The 22,295-nt window shown below is 41.0% G+C and overlaps 1 protein-coding gene across 4 annotated transcripts in view; it reads right to left on the bottom strand.

Moving 5' to 3' along the window:
- The window catches only part of ULK4 (unc-51 like kinase 4), a 539,805-nt gene that overhangs the window by 229,402 nt on the left and 288,108 nt on the right, over positions 1-22,295 (bottom strand). For 3 of the 4 annotated variants that reach the window (XM_059939363.1, XM_059939365.1, XM_059939364.1), the window contains one exon: positions 9,193-9,298. The exons of the other annotated variant lie outside the window; for it this stretch is intronic. In XM_059939363.1, coding sequence (XP_059795346.1) covers positions 9,193-9,298 — 106 coding nt within the window. The remainder of the gene's footprint in view (positions 1-9,192; positions 9,299-22,295) is intronic. 4 annotated transcript variants of the gene reach the window in all.

Below are 22,295 nucleotides of genomic sequence, written 5' to 3'. Positions count from 1 at the left end.
GTTTGATATGGATTTTCTCATATATTGCCTTTATAATACACAAAAAAGGAAATCTAAGTAAAATTAATTGGTTGAGTTTTTCCAAAAACTTCTTCCCATTTGGAGGCTGACTCTTCTCATTTGTCAACTCGGAATCATCAATGTCCGTGTTGCTCCGTAAGCTTTGCTCCACGAGAACACGGATGCAAGAGAGCCTTACGAAGCATGTCTCCTGAGGTCTCTGGGTTCACTTCCAGGGCACTCACACCCAGTCCACAAGGTTCAACACACACATGTCAGCAGCAAAAACTACATCAGGACTGCCATGTGGATAGCAATGGTTGATGTACTTATTTCAGAGATATTAAAATGTGAGGGGGAAAAAAATGTATGCCTTAGAATTCATTCTACCACTAGGTGTTAGTGTGTGGTCTGAGGATGAAACTCAATTTGACGCTGGCCTAACACAGCACCGCAATGAAGCACTTCAAGGCAGGAATAATCATTTCTACTTCATCTGCTGTACAGCTCACTTATATTGGGGTGATTTTTTAAGGTATTAATGTTACAAGTAACTATGTTTGGAATAGGGAATTTAATTCTGTATGACATGTAATGAATATATAAACCAATGATTGAATCAGAATTGATCCAAAATAAAAATTAACAAGAAAACTTCATTCAAGCCAACCACATACATTCAAGCCCATACAGTGGCAGATCATTAGTAACTCTTCATGTGGCCATGCTCCACTGAATCTTAATACTCTCTGGGTTGGCAAACACCCAACAGATCTTTTATCCAACTTTGGAAAAATCAGCCCACACATTTAGTAGCCAAAGAGTCTGGAAAGCAGCAGAGTATAACGGAAAGTCAGACCTGGTGTTATCTCTGGAGAATGAAATCAGACTTTCTGCAGCCACAAGGACCTCTCCTCTCCTCCCCTCTAACCTCCCCTAGCAAGGGCCAGGAAGGAGATCCCAACCTCGGTGTACTCCTGGAATCCCACTACCCTTCCTCACCCCACCACACTTGCAGCCTGACCACCCTTTTCAGCCTTAAGACCACCTGGACTCATCATGCCCTTTGTCCCTACTCACGCTGTCACAAGAAGCTCAGGACTCCTGGTCACCCACAAACAGTATAAACAGCAAGAGGATTTGTGCATCTCCTTTCAGAGGCCACATCCCGTCCCTGCCCAACCTCTGAACCCCTTCCACTGTGATATTTGGAGCTCAGAGTCAGTTATCAGCTAAATCCCTCAAATCATCCACTTCTTGTCTATATGTACCTTTTATCTTCCTACTCTACCTGAAACCTGCCCCTTTTAGAGCCTTGTCTCCTCAGCAGGACCTTCAAGAGATGGATACTTCTTTGTCCACTCTGTCCGCATTTAACACTGGGCCTTAGTGGTATCGCCTTGTACCCCATTGCTGCTTCTAGACCAGATGTTGGCAAACTTTTTCTTAAAAGGCCCTAAGGAAAATATTTTAGTCTTTGTCTCAACTACTCAATGTGGCTATTATACGACAAAGCAAGCCATAGACAACATGCAAATGAATGGACATATCTACATTTCAACAAAAATTTATTTGTAAAAGTAAGCAGCCAGCTGGCAGGCTATAATGTACTGAATCTCAGATCAAAAGTCTGTCCCACCTACTTCCCCTCCTCCAACTGCCATCATCCTCAGACCACTAGGTCACCCCTGCCACCTTATTCTCTGAGCTCAACGTTACACTAACACTATTCTTGCCATAATTATTTTTGTGATGTCCACTCCACACCACAAAACACGGAAAGGGGCTACATATTATGAGAACTGAAGCTTACCCAGTTGGGGAGTGGGGATAGGCTGTAAGAAGAAAAAAACTACGAATGTAAACTGTCCCTGCATAAATGAGGGCCCTTGACACTTAAGCTTCATGTTAAATCCGCCTGTGCTTCTTCCGGTGCTCCAAATCTAACAGTCCTCTGAACACAAAATTTCAGTAGATGCCTTCCATCATCATAGACAATCCTTCCATGCCTGACCTCTCAATTCCCTAAGATTCTGTCTTCTAGGATTTTTTCCTTTATCCTGCCTCGGCCCTGCAATCCCATGCTTTCATGGGCTAGTAGCTGCAACCTCTGGAATCTCAGTTTCAGGCATCTGACTCCTCATCCACTCTCTCAGCTGGCCAATAGGGCTACTAAGGATCTTACAGGCATTATTCCACAGTATCCTGATTCTCAGCCCAACTCAGAGAGGAAAATGTTTTGAAGGATTCATGGGTAGGCTTTTTGTTTAATGGAATAAACTTCAATAAAATTTACAGGAAACTGACAAAGTTTTTGCTAGAATTATAATGTCAGAAGAACCACCAGCTTGGATTAAAAAGGACAGGGATAATTCATTTTCAGAACGAAAAGAGGTATTAGGGCCCCCTAACTTCTATGCACAGGAATCAGGCTGAAAAACCTACTAAGCTATAAATACGGGTCATTCTTATGGAAAAGGAACAATGATTCAGATGTTTTAATAGTTTAAACAATTTTAATTAGTTTGCCTTCCTAGAAAGTTCATCTAAGTTATCTAATTTATTGGGATATAGTTAGTTTATAGTATTCCCTTATAATCCTTCTTATTTCTATAACGTCAGTAGTAATGACCTACCTATCTGCAAATTAGCTGATTCTTTCTTCTGCCAATTCATACCCACTGTTGAGAACCTCTAGTGAATTATTCATCTCAATTATTATACTTTTCAACTTCAGAATTTCCATTTGGTTCTTTTTTATAATGTTATCTCTTTATTGATATTCTCAACTTGCGCAGACATCGTTTTCACGCTTTCTCTTTAAATCTTTAGACGTGGTTTCCTATAGTTCTTTGCATGTATTGATAATAGCTGATTTAAAATCTTTGTCTAGTTAATCCAACATATGGATCGCCTCTGAAATAGTTTTAATGACTGCATTTTTCCTGTATATGGGCCATACCTATTTTTTGGGGGGGGCATGCTTTGTAATTGTTGATTAAAACTGGGTATCTTAGGTCATATAATGTGTAAACTTTGGAAATCAGACCCCCCCCCCACCACACACACACCAACGGTTTTCAGTTACTGCTGTTTTGTTGTAGTTAGTTCAGCGACTTTCCTGTGCTAATTCTTTAAGTCTGTTATTACCTGTAGTGTCAAGCCACAGAAGTCTGTGTCATTTAGCTCAGCACCCAACTAAAGACTGGCCAGAGATTTCCTTAAACGCCCTGAATCAGTAAGTCTTCCACCTTTGCCAAGGGGCTCTGTGTGTGTGTTGGAGAATGCCTTCAACATTTAGGCACTTTACAGCTCTGTGCGGGACCTCAACATGAGCCAGAGAGCTCAAAATGGTTCTCTTCTTATAGAGACTCATCAGTTTTTCTTGAATAAACATTCCTTACATTGTTGCAAGCCTTTAGTAATTTGGTAATTTCCAGAGTTCACAAAGTTTACTACGAAACTTTTCTTTCCAGTGTTTTTGTTACTTTTATGGCAAGATAGGTTTATGGGGGTCATCAATGTACCCATTCTGGAAGCCTGCCTAGTAAGTTTTCTTTTAAAGAATTTCAGAGAAGAGGAAAAAAAAGATATTCTTTTCTAGTTAAGCCCTGCCTTGTATATTTTATTTCTTTCTGCAGATCTGAGTTTCAGTTTTCATCTGGTATCACTTCCCTTTATCTTGAAAAGTTAATTTAACATTTACCATTAGGCAGAAAATTCTGAAATTTTCATTTATCTGAAATGTCCATATTTCACCTTCATTTTTAAAGGATATTCTCACTGAATATAAAAATCTAGGTTGGCAGCTTTTATTATGTCAACACTCAAGGTATTTTTCTGCTCTTCTGGCCTCTACTGTTTCTGACAAGAGATCAGCCATCATTTGTATTGCTGACCTCCTTTATGTGTCATTTTTCTCTGAACACTTTCAAAATTTTTATCTTCAATTTTCAGAAGCTTAGATATTATGTGCTTAGGTAGTTTCTGTTTTGCAATCTTGCTAAGGGTTTTCTTAGCTTCTTGGATCTATAAGCAAATATTTTCACCGTATGTGAGAATATTTTGGCCATTATTTATTTAAATTCTTTTTCTGCCCCATTATCCCTCTTCTGTTTCTGGGATTCCAAATACACATATATTAGAATGCTTGATTATTGTCCCAAAGGTCACTGATGTTCTTTCCTTTTTTAAAAATCTTTCTCTTTGTTCTTCAAATGGGAAAACTTTACTAATCTTACAAGTTTAGTTACTGTTTCTTCTGCAGTTTTTAATCTGCTAAACTCCAGGGAAGTTTTCATTTCAGATATTATACTTTTTGGTTCTAGACTTCTACTTGGCTCTATTTTTTCATAGATTCCATTTCTCTGATGAAATTCCCTACCTCTTTTCTCTTTGGCCTTGGATATATTTATAATAGTTGTTTAAAAGCCTCATCTACCATTTCACAATATATACACCTACCAAATCATCACATTGTATACCTTAAACTTACACATTGTTGTAGTTCGGCTGCATCTTTAAAAAGGTGGAAAAAACTCTATCCAAAAAAAAAAAAAAAAGTGCAACACATGAAAACTGGTACAGATTCCTGGTTTTGAGTTTCTCAGAATTTGGGATGATTTTAGGAAGTACAAGAATGCCAAAACCATATGAAATCACCTTGAACAACACAGTGAGAGCATTACTCTCCTTTCAAATCTCCTGACTGTCAAGAAAGCATCAGTTGGGTGCTAGGGTTATCTTACCTCTCTATTATTTGCTAATAAACATTTTTAACAGATAGGAAAAAAGTGCCTGATCTGGTAATTCCAACATCTGGGTGATCTTGGGCTTTGTTTGAACTGACATTTTATTAATATTATTATTATTATTATTATCATCATCATCATCATCATCATCATCATCATCATTATATCATCATCATGGGTCACATTTTCTAGCTTCTTTTTCATGTATATTAACTTTTGGCTATATGCTTGTCACTGTGGATAATATGTTGTAGAGAGTGTGGGTTATATTGTCATCTTTTAAGTGGTATTTTGTTCTAGCAGGCAGTTAAATTCCTTGTCAATCTTTTGACCCTGAGGGATTAGTTTTATTCTTTGTTAGGAAAGGTCTATAGTGGTTTAATCCTTAGTCCTAGGACATGGTCGAAACTCTATGGCAGGTCTAGAGTAGCCTTCAGTTTCAGGCTGGTGTAACTTTACTTAGGTGCATAGCTAGGTTTCTCCACTGGCTAGGATGGAATTCCTACATCTCCTATCACTGCATAATTTCTGCTATCTCAATTCAGCTCAAAAGAAGAGAGAAAAGAAGAGAGAAAACTTCCTTTAAAAAAAAAAAAGAAGAAGAATATAGCAATGACACCAAAATCTAGCAAAAAACAGTATTTTTAAAAAAGAAAGAAACAGGAAACAAAACTACAGACCAATCCCACTTATGAGTAGCAATGGAAAATCCTGAATAAAAGATTAACAAAGAATTTAAGTAGCACAATTAAAGAATATTATATCACAATTAAGTGTGGTTACGACTCAAATGCTAGGATGATTTAATATTAGGTAATCTATTAAATATAATCTGTTACATGAATAGATCCAAGGAAAAATCATTTGCTCATTTCCAGAGATGCCAAGAAAGCATTTGACAAAAGTCATTATTTATTCTTGATTACAAAAGATAAAATTTAAATAGATAGGTACTTCCTTAAACAGAAAAAAAGATTCTGAGGTAATACCAAGGTATCCTCTATCTCATTCTCTTTGAATCTTGCAATTGGACAAGAGAGAAAAAGTAGAACTATAAAAGTTGAAAAGAAAGATGGTTACTAATGGTTATTATTATATAACCAGAAAGTAAACAGAATCATTTAGAAACCATTACTATGGAAAGTAATAAGAGAATTAACCTAGGAACAAAGTTAATAAATAGAAATCAAAAACTTTCAAACACATACTAAAAAAAAATAATTGAAAACTATATTAGCAGAAAATTCCTTATTTCTAATAGCAAGCAAAAAAGGATGGGAAGAAACCTGGGAAGAGATCAACAACAAGAAATGCATATGGCCTATATAAGGAAAACTATAAAGAAACAAAGTCAAACAAATGGGAAAACATAATATACTCATAGGTCCGAAGACAACCAATCTCATGTGACTTGATGGAAGTACAAATTGGCATGTTACTTACAACACCTTGTCAATATCTATGGAAATTACAGATGCATATACCCCTTGATCCAGCTATTCTAACCCCAGGAATTTACCCTATAGATAGTCCTGCTCCCGTGTGAAGGTATGCATGCATAAGGTTATTCATTGCAGAACTATCTGTAATAGCAAAAGATGGGAGATTACCCATATCCATTAGAGTACCGGTCTATTCTGACATACCCATAAGACAGAATAGGATGCTGCTGTATAAAAGAATAAATATTTCTATGCACTAAAATCCCTCAACTGTTGGCAATATTTATTACTGCTGGGAATGCATATTTTTCTTAGGGGAGGAAAAAAATACTGCCAACATTTAAATATAATGACCACATAGAAACAAAATTCTAAATTCTTGGGGGAAAAATTCAGAACAGGGACTTAATGATCTTATCCACTGACTGATCTCATTCAAGTCTTATTTTTATGAACATTCAAATGAAAGATTTTATTAATATAAAAGTAGTAAACGTTATGTTTAAAATGCAACAATATTCCCAACTTGATCTATAGAATCAATGCAATCCCAATCAAAGTCCTAGCAAGTTATTTTATTAGTATCAACAAACTGATTCTAAAGATTATATGAAAAGGCAAAGACCCAGAACAGCCAACACAGTATTGAGGAGAAGAACAAAGTTGAAGGACTGATGCTACCCGACTTCAAGACTTACTATAAAGCTACAGACATCAAAGACAGTGTGGTACTGGTGAAAGAATAAGCAAATAGATTAATGGAACAGAACAGACAGCCCAGAAACAGACTCACATAAATATAGTTAAAAGATCTTTGGCAAAAGAGTAAAGGCAATACAATGGAGCAAAGACAGTCCCTTCAACAAATGGTGCTAGAACTAGACAGCAACATACACATACACACACACACACACACACACACACACACACACACAAAACCTACCTTATACCTTTCACAAAAATTAACTCAAAATGGATCAGACCTAATTGTAAAAAATTCAAAACTATAAAACTCCTAGAGGATAACATAACAAGATGACGTTGAGTATAGTGATGACTTTTGAGATACAACACCACAGACAAAATCCATAAAAGAAATAACTGATAAGCTGGACTTAATTAAAATTGAAAACTTCTGCTCTGCAGAAGACAATACCAAGAGAATCAGAAGACAAGCCACAAAATCGGGTGAAAATATTTGCAAAAGACACATCTGATAAAGGACACTTGTTCAAAATATACAAAGAATTCCTGAAACCCAACAGTAAGAAAACAAATAACCCAACTAAAAATTAGGTTAAAGATCTTAGCAGAGATCACCAGAGAAGATATACAGATGGAAAACAAGAATATGAGAAAATGCTCCACATCATATACCACCAGGGAAAGGCAAATTAAAACAACGAGCTACCACTACACACCTAACAGAATGTCCGAAATCCAGAATACTGACAACACAAACTGCTGGCAAGGATGCTGAGGAACAGGAACTCTCATTCACTGTGGGAATGCAAAATGGTACAGCCACTTTGGAAGACAATTTAGCAGTTCCTTACAAAATTAAACAGTTAGTGTATGATTAGCAATTGCACTTCTTGGTATTTATCTAAAGGAGTTCAAAACTTAAGTCCACACAAAAAGCTGCACACAGATATTTACAGCAGCTTTATTCAGAACTGCCAAAACCTGGAAGCAACCAAGATGCCCTTCGTTAGGTGAATGGATTAATAAACTGTGGTGCATCCAGACAACGGAGAATTATTCAGCGCTAAAAAGAAATGAGCTGTCAAACCATGAAAAGACATGGAGAAACCTTAAATAAACATCACTAAGTGAAAGAAGCCAATCTGAAAAGACTACCTACTGTGTGGTTCTAACTTTATGACATTCTGGAAAAGGCAACACTAGGGAGACAATAAAAAGATCAGAGGTTGCAGAAGGCAGGGGTGTGAATAGGCAGAGCACAGAGGATTTTTAAGGCGATGAAAGAAAAGACACCGTATAATATTGTGATGATGGATATATGTCATACATTTGTCCAAACACATAGAATGTACAACACCAAGAGTGAACCCTATTGTAAACTAAGGACTTTGGGTGACTAGGATGTCAATGTTGGTCTATCTTTAGTAAAGAACATACCACTTTGGTGAGTGATGTTGACAATGGCGTAGGCTATGCATGTGTGGGGGGCAGGGGTTTTATGGGAAATCTCTGTACCTCCCTCTCAATTTGCTTTTAAACCTAAAACTACTCTGAAAAAATGAAGTCATTCAAAAGTTTTTCATTTTAGAGCTTCCCTGGTGGCGCAGTGGTTGAGAGTCTGCCTGCCAATGCAGGGGACACGGGTTCGAGCCCCAGTCTCGGAGGATCCCACATGCCGCGGAGCGGCTGGGCCCGTGAGCCACAACTACTGAGCCTGCGCGTCTGGAGCCTGTGCTCCCCAACAAGAGAGGCCGCGATAGTGAGAGGCCCGCGCACGGCGATGAGGAGTGGCCTCCGCTTGCCGCGGCTGGAGAAGGCCCTCACACGGAAGCGAAGACCCAACACAGCCAGCCATCCATCAATCAATCAATCAATCAATCAATTAATTAATTAATTTTTAAAAAGTTTTTCATTTTAATATTACAGATATGCATAAAGTGTAAAGTGTAACTCATCCAGTCTCATTTTCCAAGGTGCTTTTGACCATATAGGCTTTCATTTTGATAGGCAGAAATAAGTCTAAATACTCTGCTTACATCTACTTCTTGGTTTCTCATCTGTAAGGAGTCTGTATTGATTTTGTGCCATGAAGGAGAATGAATTAACTCAGAGAATCTATCACAATCTAACGACACTTTCCATCTCTGCTGGTGATGTTATCATTATTTGTACACCTTAAAACATCTATTTTGATTGATCAACTTTAAATAGTACTTCTTGACTCTCTAAGATGAGGAAACTTACAAATAGGCAAAGTTCAGCATAATCAAAGATGAAGTCTAAGAAGCATTTACCTTGTTCATAAAGTAGCTTCATATTCAAATCTTTGCAGGTGACCAGATTGTTGAGCAATGCAACCACACTTTGCATGGTGTTACCCAGAATGTTCGCCTGATGTTCCTGCAACAGATCACCGTTTCATCATAACAGTACAGAAATAGCATTACATCGTAATAAAGACAAATGATCAAACGACCTCCATCCCTTCATTCTTTTACAAGGTTGAATGATTATCTTTTTGCACTTGGGTGAAGCAGATCCCTGTGTGGTAAGGCCCCATCAGTGAGTTAGGTGAGCGGGAGGCAGTCTGAATCGCTCAGCACCAGCACTGCTGCATGCAGTCCCCTGCCCATGCACTGAGGAACAACCACATAGCCCTCTGTGCTTTCAAAGGGCACCAAAGGAGTCAGAGAGATCAGAAATCAAGTACATGGAACTTAGGAAACCACACCTGAAAGTGATTCTGAGATCACAGAAGAAAAACCTCTTAAAGAAATATTTCTGCAGTTTGGAGAGTAAACTGCTATTCTCCTTCTTTAGTCTTACACACTGCTGGTTATGTTGGATATGACTTACTGCATCACTGCTTCAGTGTAATAAACTACACTTGGGACCTGAAAAAGTGAATTTTGCTTTCCCTAACACTTTGCATCATACAGCAGGGAGTAACTTTGGCCCTCATTTCTCATTGTAAAGACAGAAAAGATAACTTCTTTGTAACTTTTAAGGGATCTTAAAAATAAGTTGGGGCTTCCCTGGTGGCACAGTGGTTGAGAATCCACCTGCCAATGCAAGAGACACGGGTTCAAGCCCTGGTCCAGGAAGATCCCACATGCTGTGGAGCAACTAAGTCCGTGCGCCACAACTACTGAGCCTGCGCTCTAGAGCCCGCGAGCCCACATCCCACAACTACTGAAGCCCGCATGCCTAGAGCCCGTGCTCCACAACAAGAGAAGCCACAGCAATGAGAAGCACATGCACTGCAACGAAGAGTAGCCCCCGCTCACTGCAACTAGAGAAAGCCCACGCACAGCAACGAAGACCCAACACAGCCAAAAATAAATAAATAAAATAAATTTAAAAAAATAACTTGCTTTAGTTTTGTTTCCTTTTCACTCTTCTGAATTTTTAAAAAATTAAACAACTAACACTGACTGTGATTGAAACTATAAAATTTCAAATAGTATAAAAATAAAGTCTTTAAGCTCCAGGACTAGATGAGGCAAGCCAGCTGCATACAGTATAGAAAGAATGGAGAAACTCGCTCTCAGGTCTATGCCAATGCAAGCACTTGCTGGAAGTGAGTGCTTCTAGGGGGCTACCTTGTCCCACCCTAGCCCTGGCCCCGCCCCTTGGTCACTCTGTTAATAACAAGTCCTATCCTAAAGAGTTATGGGTGTATCAATTTAGTAGACTCCATCCAGACCCTTTCCTATTCATTTCCTCCCTTTCTCTCTCTCTCTCTCTCACACATACACACAGAAATACATGGTTTGCTCTGTTATCTAAACATAAGTTATATCATATTTATTAATTCACTCAACAAATAACTAATGAAGAGCTATTATGTACCAGGCACTGTTCTAGGCACCTGAGGGAACAAAACAAGGTTCCCTGTCCTCACGGAAATAGACAACAAACAACAGGCACAGGGACTTTCCTAGTGGTCAAGTGGTTAAGACTCTGCACTCCCAAAGCAGGGGGCCCGGGTTCGATCTCTGGTCAGGGAACTAGATCCCGCATGCCCCAATTAGAGATTCCGCATGCCGCAAATAAGACCCGGAGCAGCCAAATAAATAAATGAATATTTAAAAAAAAAAAAAAAAACAGGCACAGTAAGTAAGTAAACTGGACTATGTGTTAGAAGATAACAAGTGCTATGGTAGAAAAAGAAAAGAGCAGAGCAGGAACGGAGGGTTGGGAGTTTAGCAGTGACGCTGTCCATCATTTTACATTGTGTGGTCAGGGTGGGACTCATTGAGAAGGTGTCATTTGAGTGGAAATTTTATTTTACTTTTTAAATGCTGAAGCATCTTAGAATTCTTTGGACTAATTTAGTTTTAATAAAATTTTCTTCTGAAATAATTTTAGATTTACAAAAGAGTTGCAAAGACAGTGTAGAGAGTTTCTATATACCCTTCACCCAGATGTTCCCTATGTTAACAGCATACCCAACCAAGGTACACTGATCAAAACTCGGGACTGGGACTTCCCTGGTGGTCCAGTGGTAAAGAATCCGCCTTCCATTTTTCACAGAACTAGAATAAAAAATTTCACACTTTGTATGGAAACACAAAAGACCCCAAATAGCCAAAGCAATCTTGAGAAAGAAAAATGGAGCTGGAGGAATCAGGCTCCCTGACTTCAGACTATACCACAAAGCTACAGTAATCAGACAGTATGGTACTGGCACAAAAACAGAAATATAGATCAATGGAACAGGATAGAAAGCCCAGAGATAAACCCACGCACATATGGTCACCTTATCTTTGATAAAGGAGGCAACAATATACAATGGAGAAAAGGCAGCCTCTTCAATAAGTGGTGCTGGGAAAACTGGACAGCTACATGTAAAAGAATGAAATTAGAACACTCCCTAACACCATACACAAAAATAAACTCAAAATGGATTAAAGACCTAAATGTAAGGCCAGACACTATAAAACTCTTAGAGGAAAACATAGGAAGAACACTCTATGACATAAATCACAGCACGATCCTTTTTGGTCCACCTCCTAGAGAAATGGAAATAAAAACAAAAATAAACAAATGGGACCTAATGAAACTTAAAAGCTTTTGCACAGCAAAGGAAACCATAAACAAGATGAAAAGACAACCCTCAGAATGTGAGAAAATATTTGCAAAGGAAGCAACTGACAAAGGATTAATCTCCAAAATTTACAAGCAGCTCATGCAGCTTAATATCAAAAAAACAAACAACCCAATCCAAAAATGGGCAGAAGACCTAAACAGACATTTCTCCAAAGAAGATATACAGATTGCCAACAAACACATGAAAGAATGCTCAACATCATTAATCATTAGAGAAATGCAAATCAAAACTACAATGAGATATCATCCCACACCGGTCAGAATGGCCATCATCAAAAAATCTACAAACAATAAATGCTGGAGAGGGTGTGGAGAAAAGGGAACCCTCTGGCACTGTTGGTGGCAATGTAAATTGATACAGCCACTATGGAGAACAGTATAGAGGTTCCTTAAAAAACTAAAAATAGAACTACCATATGACCCAGCAATCCCACTACTGGGCATATACCCTGAGAAAACCATAATTCAAAAAGAGTCATGTACCACAATGTTCATTGCAGCTCTGTTTACAATAGCCAGGACATGGAAGCAACCTAAGTGTCCATTGACAGATGAATGGATAAAGAAGATGTGGCACATATATACAATGGAATATTACTCTGCCATAAAAAGAAATGAAATTGAGTTATTTGTAGTGAGGTAGATGGACCTAGAGTCTGTCATACAGAGTGAAGTAAGTCAGAAAGAGAAAAAGAAATACCGTATGCTAACACATATATATGGAATTAAAACAAAAACAAAAAAGGTCATGAAGAACCTAGGGGCAAGACGGGAATAAAGACGCAGACCTACTAGAGATGGACTTGAGGACACGGGGAGGAGGAAGGGTAAGCTGGGACGAAGTGAGAGAGTGGCATGGACATATATACACTACCAAATGTGAAATAGATACTTAGTGGGAAGCAGTCGCACAGCACAGAGAAATCAGCTCGGTGCTTTGTGACCAGCTAGAAGGGTGGGATAGGGAGGGTGGGAGGGAGGGAGATGCAAGAGGGAAGAGATATGGGGATATATATATATATGTATAACTGATTCACTTTGTTATAAAGCAGAAACTAACACACCATTGTAAAGCAATTATACTCCAATAAAAACGTTAAAGAAGAAAAAAAAAAAAGAATCCACCTTCCAATGCAGGGGACGCAGGTTCAATCCCTGGTCAGGGAACTAAGATTCCACATGCCGCGGGGCAACTAAGCCCATGCTCCACAACTACTGAGCTCATGCGCCTCAACTAGAGGCCCTGCGTGCTGCAAAACTACAGAGCCTGCACGCTCTGGAACCTGCGTGCCACAACTAGGGAGAGAAAACACACACGCCACAACTAGAGAGAAGCCCATGCACCACAACAAAAGAGTCCGCATGCCTCAATGAAGATCCCGTGTGCCACAACTAAGACTTGATGCAGCCAAAAATAAATAAAATAAATAAATAATAAATAAATAAATCTTTAAAATAAAAAACAAAACTAGAGACTTAACACTGATACAAAACTAATAGTGAAACTACAGACTTTATTCAAATTTCACATTTTCCACTAACATCCTTTTCTGTTCTGGGATCCAATCCAGGATGCCATATTGCACTTAGAATTAACTCATTTTTGCAATACATATTTACTAAGTGCCCACTGTTCTAGGTACTTGGTTTATGTCAGTGAATAAAAGAGACCAAAAACAATTTTTTTAATTAATTTTTTTAAGAAAAAAACCTGCCCTTGTGGATGCCCTGTGGAGTTTACCTTGAAGCAGAGAGGGAAGACAACATAGTAAATAATTCCATGGTATGTTAAAGACGATACACACTACAGGAGAACAGAACAGGGTAAAGTGGTTTGGGAGTGCTGCAGGGGAAGGATGCAGTTTTAAACAAGGCACGTAAGGCAAACCTCCTTCGGAAGGCAGTGGCTGAGCAGGTTTGGATTTACTCTTTATGCTGCCAGGTTCTGTTAGCTAGTTTGTTTTAGGGTAGTTGCATCAATGTTCTTCAATGTTATTGGCCTATGAGTGACATCCTCATCTGATTTTAGTATCAGTTTCATGCTAGCCTTGTCCATCCATTTTATTCCACAAATATTTACAGTGCATCTATTTCTGGGTGATGTGGTAGAACTCACTAATAAAAGCAACTGGGCTCAGTGTATTTTTACTGGTAGATCTTTAAGTATTTTTTTGAAAAACATCTTATACTCAGGAATGTACACACTGACCCAATTTTATTTCCATTTTCCAAGAAAATCACCTATAATGTCCAAGTTTCCAAACGTATTGTAATAGAAGCACACACAGCAGTCACCTGTCTTCTCTGAACCGACTGACATCACCTTTTACCTGTCTCCTCCCTCTTTCTTATTGGTCAGACTCACCAAAGCCTTGCCTATTTTATTGGTCTTTTCAAGGAACCAGCTTTCCAGTTTAATCAAGAATCTACATTTGTGACTTCGAGTTAGTCATTACAAATGTACACGATTTCCCACTTCCCTCTCCTAGATATGCAGGAGGATGGCATTTCCCTGCCCCCTCATAATTTGAGATGCCCATAACTGGACTTGCTTTGGCCAATTAGACTCATCTGGGCAGAAGCTTTAAGGGGCAGAGAGGGCTTCGCCGTCCTGTCTTTCCTCTGCCCTTAAGACCAGCGATGGTCTAGACGGTAGAGGCTCCAGTAGCCCAGGTCTGAGAGTGAGGATGTGCAGCAGAGACAGCGGGACTCGCTTGATGAACACGTGGCTCCCAAAGCTCATCAAAACACCAACGTGGCATCAGGCTCCGAAACTGCAGTTAACAGTCGTGTACATCCCACCAACAGGAGCCGCTTGATTTCATGAGTCTTACCATCTATATCTTCAATACAAGACAAAAGGTCTGCTTTCCAAATACCACTGGCTGAAAATTGATATTCTTTAGAAACACAGGCTTAAGAGTGGATGTTAATATTTGATGCTATTAGGCTGTGAGTTTCTCTGTTTTACCTTTACAGATAGATACACAAAAGGTCACTGAAAGTATAAGTGCAGGAAAGACATCAGACGAGCCTAACAGAAGACTTACCAGCTGTGGGGCTGGCAGCCGGTCCCGGGGGACAGCCGAGCCCGTCCAGCGCCACGCCTGCCATTCCCCGACATGCTGACGGTGCCTTGCACTGTGGTCACCGTAAAATAACTCTCACTGGCATCCAAGCTTAATAAAAACACCTTCATTCTGCTCAAAAAGGGCAATCGATAGATACGGAGAAGGCAAACTGAACAGCCTCAACCATATAAAATTCACTGACACCAGGTTAAGAATATTAATGTGGAAGCAATGGGCTGCCACCAATTTCATCTAATTATCCTTACAGTTGGTTGGAAGGAAAGGGTGATTAATAAGCACCAAGATGACATGACATGTTACTCATGATAAAGTAACTAACGATACACAGGAAACCTATTCTTGTGAAGAAGAAAGACACTAACAAACCTCTTCTTTTGGTCCCATTTGGTAAAATAACACATACCACTCCTGGTTCAAAGGCCAGTCTGTCGGCAAATATAGGTCAGTTTTACTGGAGATAAATCCATTGTTCCTTCCATATACATGTTTTTATGATTAAATGCACCTTTTCTGTGCGCTTGGCAGTATTTTTGGCTCGTTGCAAAGCCAATACTTTGGTTTTTCCTTGTGCTCACAGAGTGACAGCCACCTGTTGATGTGGGCGTTTCCCTTAAGTACAAAAGCCAAGTTTCCAAACCTCCATTACCCCTGAACACTAAGAACTCAGGACCGTACCCCAGCCAACCAGGTCCTGAGACTCCTGGCCTGGGGTTTCCAGAATCACTGCAGGAGGAAGGGCTCTGCCAGCCCCACTACTCAATCTGCAGAGGGGCATAAAGGTACACTCTGTCAAAAGCCCCCACTAACCTTATCACTGGAAACACTCAGGGCACCATATCTGATGCAGAGAATAGAGACCAATAATCCTACAACCAGACTGGGAGGCATGGTTCCTTTTCTATTCCAGCCATTATTCAAAACACTGTTGTGTTTTAGTTTCTTTGCTGTTGATTTTCAGACCATTCATAGACTGAACTTTGTTCTGTATAAAGTAGGGGCGTTATTAAAATTATATTATAAAATTGTACTCACTTCCTCTTCCTTCTTGTAGGTATAAATGCTTCTTACCTCGTATGAGGGAGGGAGACCATGGAACAGAGTCATTGTTCCTGCTCAAGATGACAACATGGTTCTCTAGGGGGACCTAGACAGTTATTGCTGTGGCCAAGATCATAACTTCCCCCAGAAAGAATGCTAAAGACAGGAAAAGAGTAGTTGAGAAGGTATAAATATGAATTAAGCATACTTCTATTATTTTCTATCAAATTGAGTTATTTCATTTCTCTTAGCAACTTTATTAAGATTTGTTCTTGCTGTTCACAGCCATATTCATAGCCCACAGGGGATAAATTATGCTTTGAAAAACATCACATTTACTTTCAAAGTCAGAGTAGAGAATTATATGAAGGGAGAAACCACCAGGGTAAACATGTGGGACAAGAGTTCTTGGGCCCCTGGAAGACTGATGTAAAGAGGAAAGGGAACCACAAGTTTGATTCAAAGACCTTGGGTCAGAGCTGGAGGGAAGGGGCGATGCTGATTAAAGGCTGTGTCTTCATTAGATGTTCCTCTAAGACAACCCCTCTCCCTAAAAAGGTCTACCTGAGCCCCAGGGTGAAAGGACTGTAACAGAAGCCTAGGTAAAATCCTGGTGTCTTTTTTTTTTTTTTTTTTTAATCCCCATGGCTCACTAATAAAGAAAGGGGTCCACACCACTGGCACCCCAACACATGGAAGAAAAGTGGTGTGAGGAGAGAAGGAAGCTTTTAATGACCTGCAACAGGGTCTCTGGCACAGGGTCTGGGGCCCAGGCACCTACAGCTTCTGTGCTGATTGAGGCAGAGCAGCCACGTGGGCCCGAGCCGGGACAAGGCAGAGCTGACAATATATTGATAAGGTACTATGTGCCATGGCCTCTACCCCAAGCATTCTATCTCATTGAATCCTCACCAAAATCCTGAAGTGACTACAGTTCTCCCCTCTTTACAGATAAGGACACTGAGGTTAGCGAGATGAAGTGTCACTTGCCCAGGATCACCCAGCTCCTCGATTGTGAAGCTGGGATTCAGTCTGTAGGATGGCAGGGGCCCCTAATCACCAAGCGACGTTGCCTGGTGACCACATTAATGGAGCAGGAGAGCGGAGGGTGGGGTGTCAAGGTCACCAGTCAGCACACCCCAGGTTAGCCAACGTGACCTGAGGACCCACGGACTTAAAGGAATCCAGAGGCAGGGGTGGAAAGAGGCACAGACATATTGATTTGGGGCCGCTACTGTAATGCTGCCCTCCGTCTTTGGCTACAATGTGACCAGCCCTGCGTCACCACCACTGGGAACTCCTGGCTTCACAAGAGCCCTTAATACAGATCATTTGCTGTAAGACATGCAACCCGGGAAGCAAGATGTGGGTATTAGGCAACTAAGGAAAGGGAAGAATGGGCATACTACCCCCCAAGGATGAAATTACATACTAGCGCCACAGTCAACAGCCACATGATTGAGACACTCAGTGTTAGCGTAGGCTGACGGGTGAGAAAGGAAGCTGAGCTCACAGGAGAAGCCATCACTGCTATCCTACAAAGACACCCAAGGCGATCCTACTGCACTTTAAGATTATGACAAAAATCTTTAACTCCTTCATCCATAGCCCAATAAGCAAGGCTGACCTAATTTGTGTGCCCAACGCCACAGTGTGCGGACATTTAACAAACAGGGCACTTGAGAGTTCTAATAAAACATAGCATTTGCCAGTAGAGATAATTAGAATTGAAGCCACAAAAATTCTAGTGTTTGGCAACACAGATGAAACAACTTCATTAAAATGTACAGCTTCAGCAAATGAAAGGCAGGAGAGCACTGGACCCTGAAGAATCAGCCTTCTCAAAACTAACTGCTTCAGTGCTTAAAGAGGACAGCTCTGCAACACCAAGGGCACAACAAGGAAACACTGCTAAAAAACGATCAGCCTTCCCCAAGTGCTTTCACTGTAAACAGAGCGTTATACTTGATGCTAATATCTCAAGATGGAAACGGCACTACAAGACTCCAGATGTCCAGATGAAAAAGTTGGGCTGGAGTCTGAACAGTCCAGGTAGGAGATACCTTTAACGATCGAAGGTAACAATGAACTGTGGCAACTCTCTTCTGCCCTTGGTGTGGGTCAGGATTCAAAAGACAACACATTAGAAGACAAGAACCGATCCTACAAGGTTAGCGAGCACGGAGAGAACGAAAAGCAGAAGCACACACAAGTGATGCACACGTGACATCCACTATCTCTTAGAAATAAACACACAGCGCATCCCATTCAACACACATTCACATTACCTTTCAGGGGGAAAAACTTACGTTGCTCTGCAAGCTGCCCCTGTACTGCGCATGTACTTGCAGTTGGTACAGAGGTGCTGCCCCAGGACGTAGTGGGGTGCCCACCCACTCTCCTTTTCTTACGTTCTCCTGCATGGCCAGAATGCTAGAGATCTGGAGCCTGCAGAAACGAGCCTTCAGAGCACCCAAACCACATGAGTACATGCGTGCAGAAGAGGACACTTTCATATTATTGATTTTTCACAAGGCTGTCCCACAGGCAGCTCAAACTCAGTGGAATCTAAACTGAACTCAGCTCCTTTCCCCTCACACTTTCTCCTTTTCCATTTTCCAATGAACGACCCTCCAATCTGCCGAGCTACCCAGCCATAAATCTTGGAATCACCCGGGACTACTGTCTCTATTCTCATCTCCCACATCCAATCAGCCATGACAGTCCCCTGGTTCTCCCCGAGCCCCTCCTGAATCTGTTGTCTGCTCTCCATCCTCACTGCCACTGCCCTCTCTGGCCGGGGCCACCACCATCTCCTAAAGGTATCTCTACCTCCGGCCTCACCGTTCTGACTGCTAACCAGCTTCCTCTTTCTAAAGTGGCAGAGATTAGGCTCCACTCCCAGGGCTGACATCGGGGGCCGCGGGGCTGGGGAGTGAGCATGTCGGAGTCTACAGTAGATCCAGGACGGAGGGAGGCCACTGCGTCCCACAGTCCAGTTTGTGCCCAAAGTCCCAGTGGGATTCCAAGGCCTGAAAGGGGGAGAAGCCACAAGAACCAGGAGATGACAGAGGAAAGGCACTGGAGCTCCAAGGCTTTCAATCCCAGAGGAGCACTGCATTATGATTTCGAAATAGTCTCAAGACTTATCGAGACAAATACTGACCCCTGGGGGTGAGGAACAGGGAAGGAAACAAACTGGATTAAACCGCAAGGGCACAGAGTGATTTAAAATGAATTCACTCATTTAGCTCATAAATATATATATGGGATTTCCTGGGAAGAAAGGCCAGGATGTACGGGTCCAAAGTGGGACTGTTTGGGGTATGAGGAAGTTGGTGCTGGGGTATCTGCTACTGGGCCTCTGCTCTACCAGCTGTGAAGCAGTTAACCAGATCCTCTGCCCTGTGGTCGGGGTTTTGTGGGGCTGAGCAGACTCAGAGGGCCGGGAAATGTTCTTCTCCCATCTGTAGCCAAAAACATATGATGCTCTCACCTTAAGGGCCTAGAGGTATAAAATTAAGTCCCTTCTTTTATTTAGATCTCCCTCCATCCTTCTGGTTGAACACACAAGAGAAAAGAGTTTCAAATTGTTTTTAAATTTGACTGACAAACATGTTAGAGGCCCTCTAGCAGCAAATACAAGTTATTATCAGCAATACATTCCAGCTGGCACGGAAGGGAGTCTGCTCAACTGGTACCATCTGTCAGTCAGTGTGCCAGCTCGGCTCTAGAATCCCAGTCCTGTGCAACACCCACAGCAGTGCACTGTGGATGCCCTTCCGGCAGGTTAATTGTGTCACTTGGCTTCCCCAGCCGTGCCCTTTCACATTATTTAGGCTTCTAGCAGGAAACTTCCGTCCTCTGGGCTCCCAGCAGGGCCCTAGGCCTCAAGGCAAGCGCAGTGGGCCCGAGCCAACACTATTCAGGAGGGAGAACCCTGGCCGTGGAGCTGAAGGGAAGCTGCCAGGACCAGTGTCCCCGGGGATGGATTGTACCCCTTTCATGTGTCTGCCTGGAGTGTTGAAAGACAGGCCACTCTGGCCCACAACACGCTCTCTGAGCTAAATACAGGCCTGAAATAGCGGGGACAGATGAGAAGGAGAAAATACAAGTGTGCATCCAGACACAAAACCCCTCCTGCCTTCTCTTAGCAACCCTGCCAACGTGCAAAGTAAGAACAACAACAACAAAAGGAACGAAACTGGGTCATTTGTAGAGACATGGATGGACCTAGAGACGGTCATACAGAGTGAAGTATGTCAGAAAGAGAGAAACAAATATTGTATGTTAACATATCTGTGGAATCTAGAAAAATGGTACAGATGAACCAGTTTGCAAGGCAGAAATAGAGACACAGATGTAGAGAACAAACGTATGGACACCAAGGAGGGGAGGGGGGGGGATGAATCAGGAGATTGGGATTAACATATATACACTAAAATGTATAAAATAGATAACTAATGAGAACCTACTGTATAGCACAGGGAACTCTACTTCACTGTACAGTAGAAACTAACACAACGTTGTAAAACAGCTATACCCGAATTAAAAAAAAAAAGGAAAGGAAAAGAACAACAATAATAAAAAAACAACATTAAAGGCTTGGCAAACTCGTGTTCCTTCTTAAAAATTCAGGCCAGATGTTGTTTGCTGAAGCTGGGGTGCGGGTGGGCACGAAGGCTGCCCTTCTCATGTTGGACGGCGTTTCCATCACCTTCCCGTGCTTGCCTTCATCACGGCGCCTACCACACCCCTTAACTGTTGTTCATCCACTCCTCGACCAATGCCGAGCCCCTTGAGGGAAGAATTAGGACATTTAGCCGGGTCTCCTGAGCCTCGGTGCAGTGCCCAGTACGCAGTGGCCTCTGGTAAAATAAGGAAACGCTCAACGTCGCTTATACGACCACAGCGCGGGAAGGGATATACAGCTTGTGGGATGCTCCTTCGAGAAATGAACTTGTCAGCAACTAGAAACTGCCTTCAATCAAGCAATCAGTAAATATTCGTGGAGCACCTAAAGTTTGCTATTTAAGGGCGTGAAACAGAACTACAGAAGCATTAAAAAATGACCTTTCTCGAAACGTTTTCAATCACTATCTATTTACATCTGAATACTGTTAGCAGTAAGTGATACATTCAGATATTTTGACTTCAAATGAAATACATAAAATCTCTCACCTGCTACACGTTTGTCAAGTACTCATCAAGCACCTGAATCACCATGGAAAATGTACACTCTCAAATTCTGAAAGACGTTGACAGTTTTAATGGGAACCTCTGTTAAAGATAACTGCTCACAAATATAAAGAAGTGTCCTATTCTAAAGAAAGAAAATATTACAGAAGGCAAAAGTGAATGAAAAGATCAATACACAGAATTATCACAAGACAGTTTTCAATTACAGCTATCCTGACTGTGGGAGTTTGCAGTTTTTGCAGTGGGAGTTCCCCAGGTGTTGGTACTCACGGTTCCTGTCCCAAAGGAGAACTAGTAAATCCTGCAGGAAAAAGATACTAGCGGGAAACGAATGGAAGTTTACTTAAACCTAGGGTTTCAAGGAACATAAAGAAATGGTGCAGTAAGTGAAAAGAAAACTGGGCTGAAAAAAATATAAGAGCTCCTTGGCCTGCCCCAAACCAGCTGGCAAACCTGGAGCAAAGCAAGAATCATACTACCAGACTTTGGAAGAACTGAAGAGAACTTTCTAAGTCAATCATTTGATTTTAAAAATAAAGAAATCGAAGCCCTGAGAAGGGAACATACGGAGTAGGGCCAGGACTTAAACTCAGAAGTGCATCTTCCTTTTCCATTACTTCACTTTGCCCTCACAATTCTAAAATTCACATCAGGGAATGGATAAAGAAGATTTGGTACATATATACAATGAAATACTACTCAGCCATAAAAAAGAATGAAATAATGCCATTTGCAGCAACATGGATGCAACTAGAGATTATCATATTAAGTGAAGTAAGTCAGACAGAGAAAGACAAATACCATATGATGTCACTTATATGCAGAATCTAATATATGACACAAATGAACCTACTTACGAAACAAACAGAATCACAGATATAGAGACAGGCTTGTGGTTGCCAAGGTGGAGTAGGGGGGTGGGGGAGGGATGGACTGGGAGTTTGGGATTAGCAGAC

Source organism: Balaenoptera ricei, chromosome 11 (genome assembly GCF_028023285.1).
Source record: "Balaenoptera ricei isolate mBalRic1 chromosome 11, mBalRic1.hap2, whole genome shotgun sequence".
NCBI lineage: Eukaryota > Metazoa > Chordata > Mammalia > Artiodactyla > Balaenopteridae > Balaenoptera > Balaenoptera ricei.
This window is presented reverse-complemented; position numbering and strand designations above follow the sequence as displayed.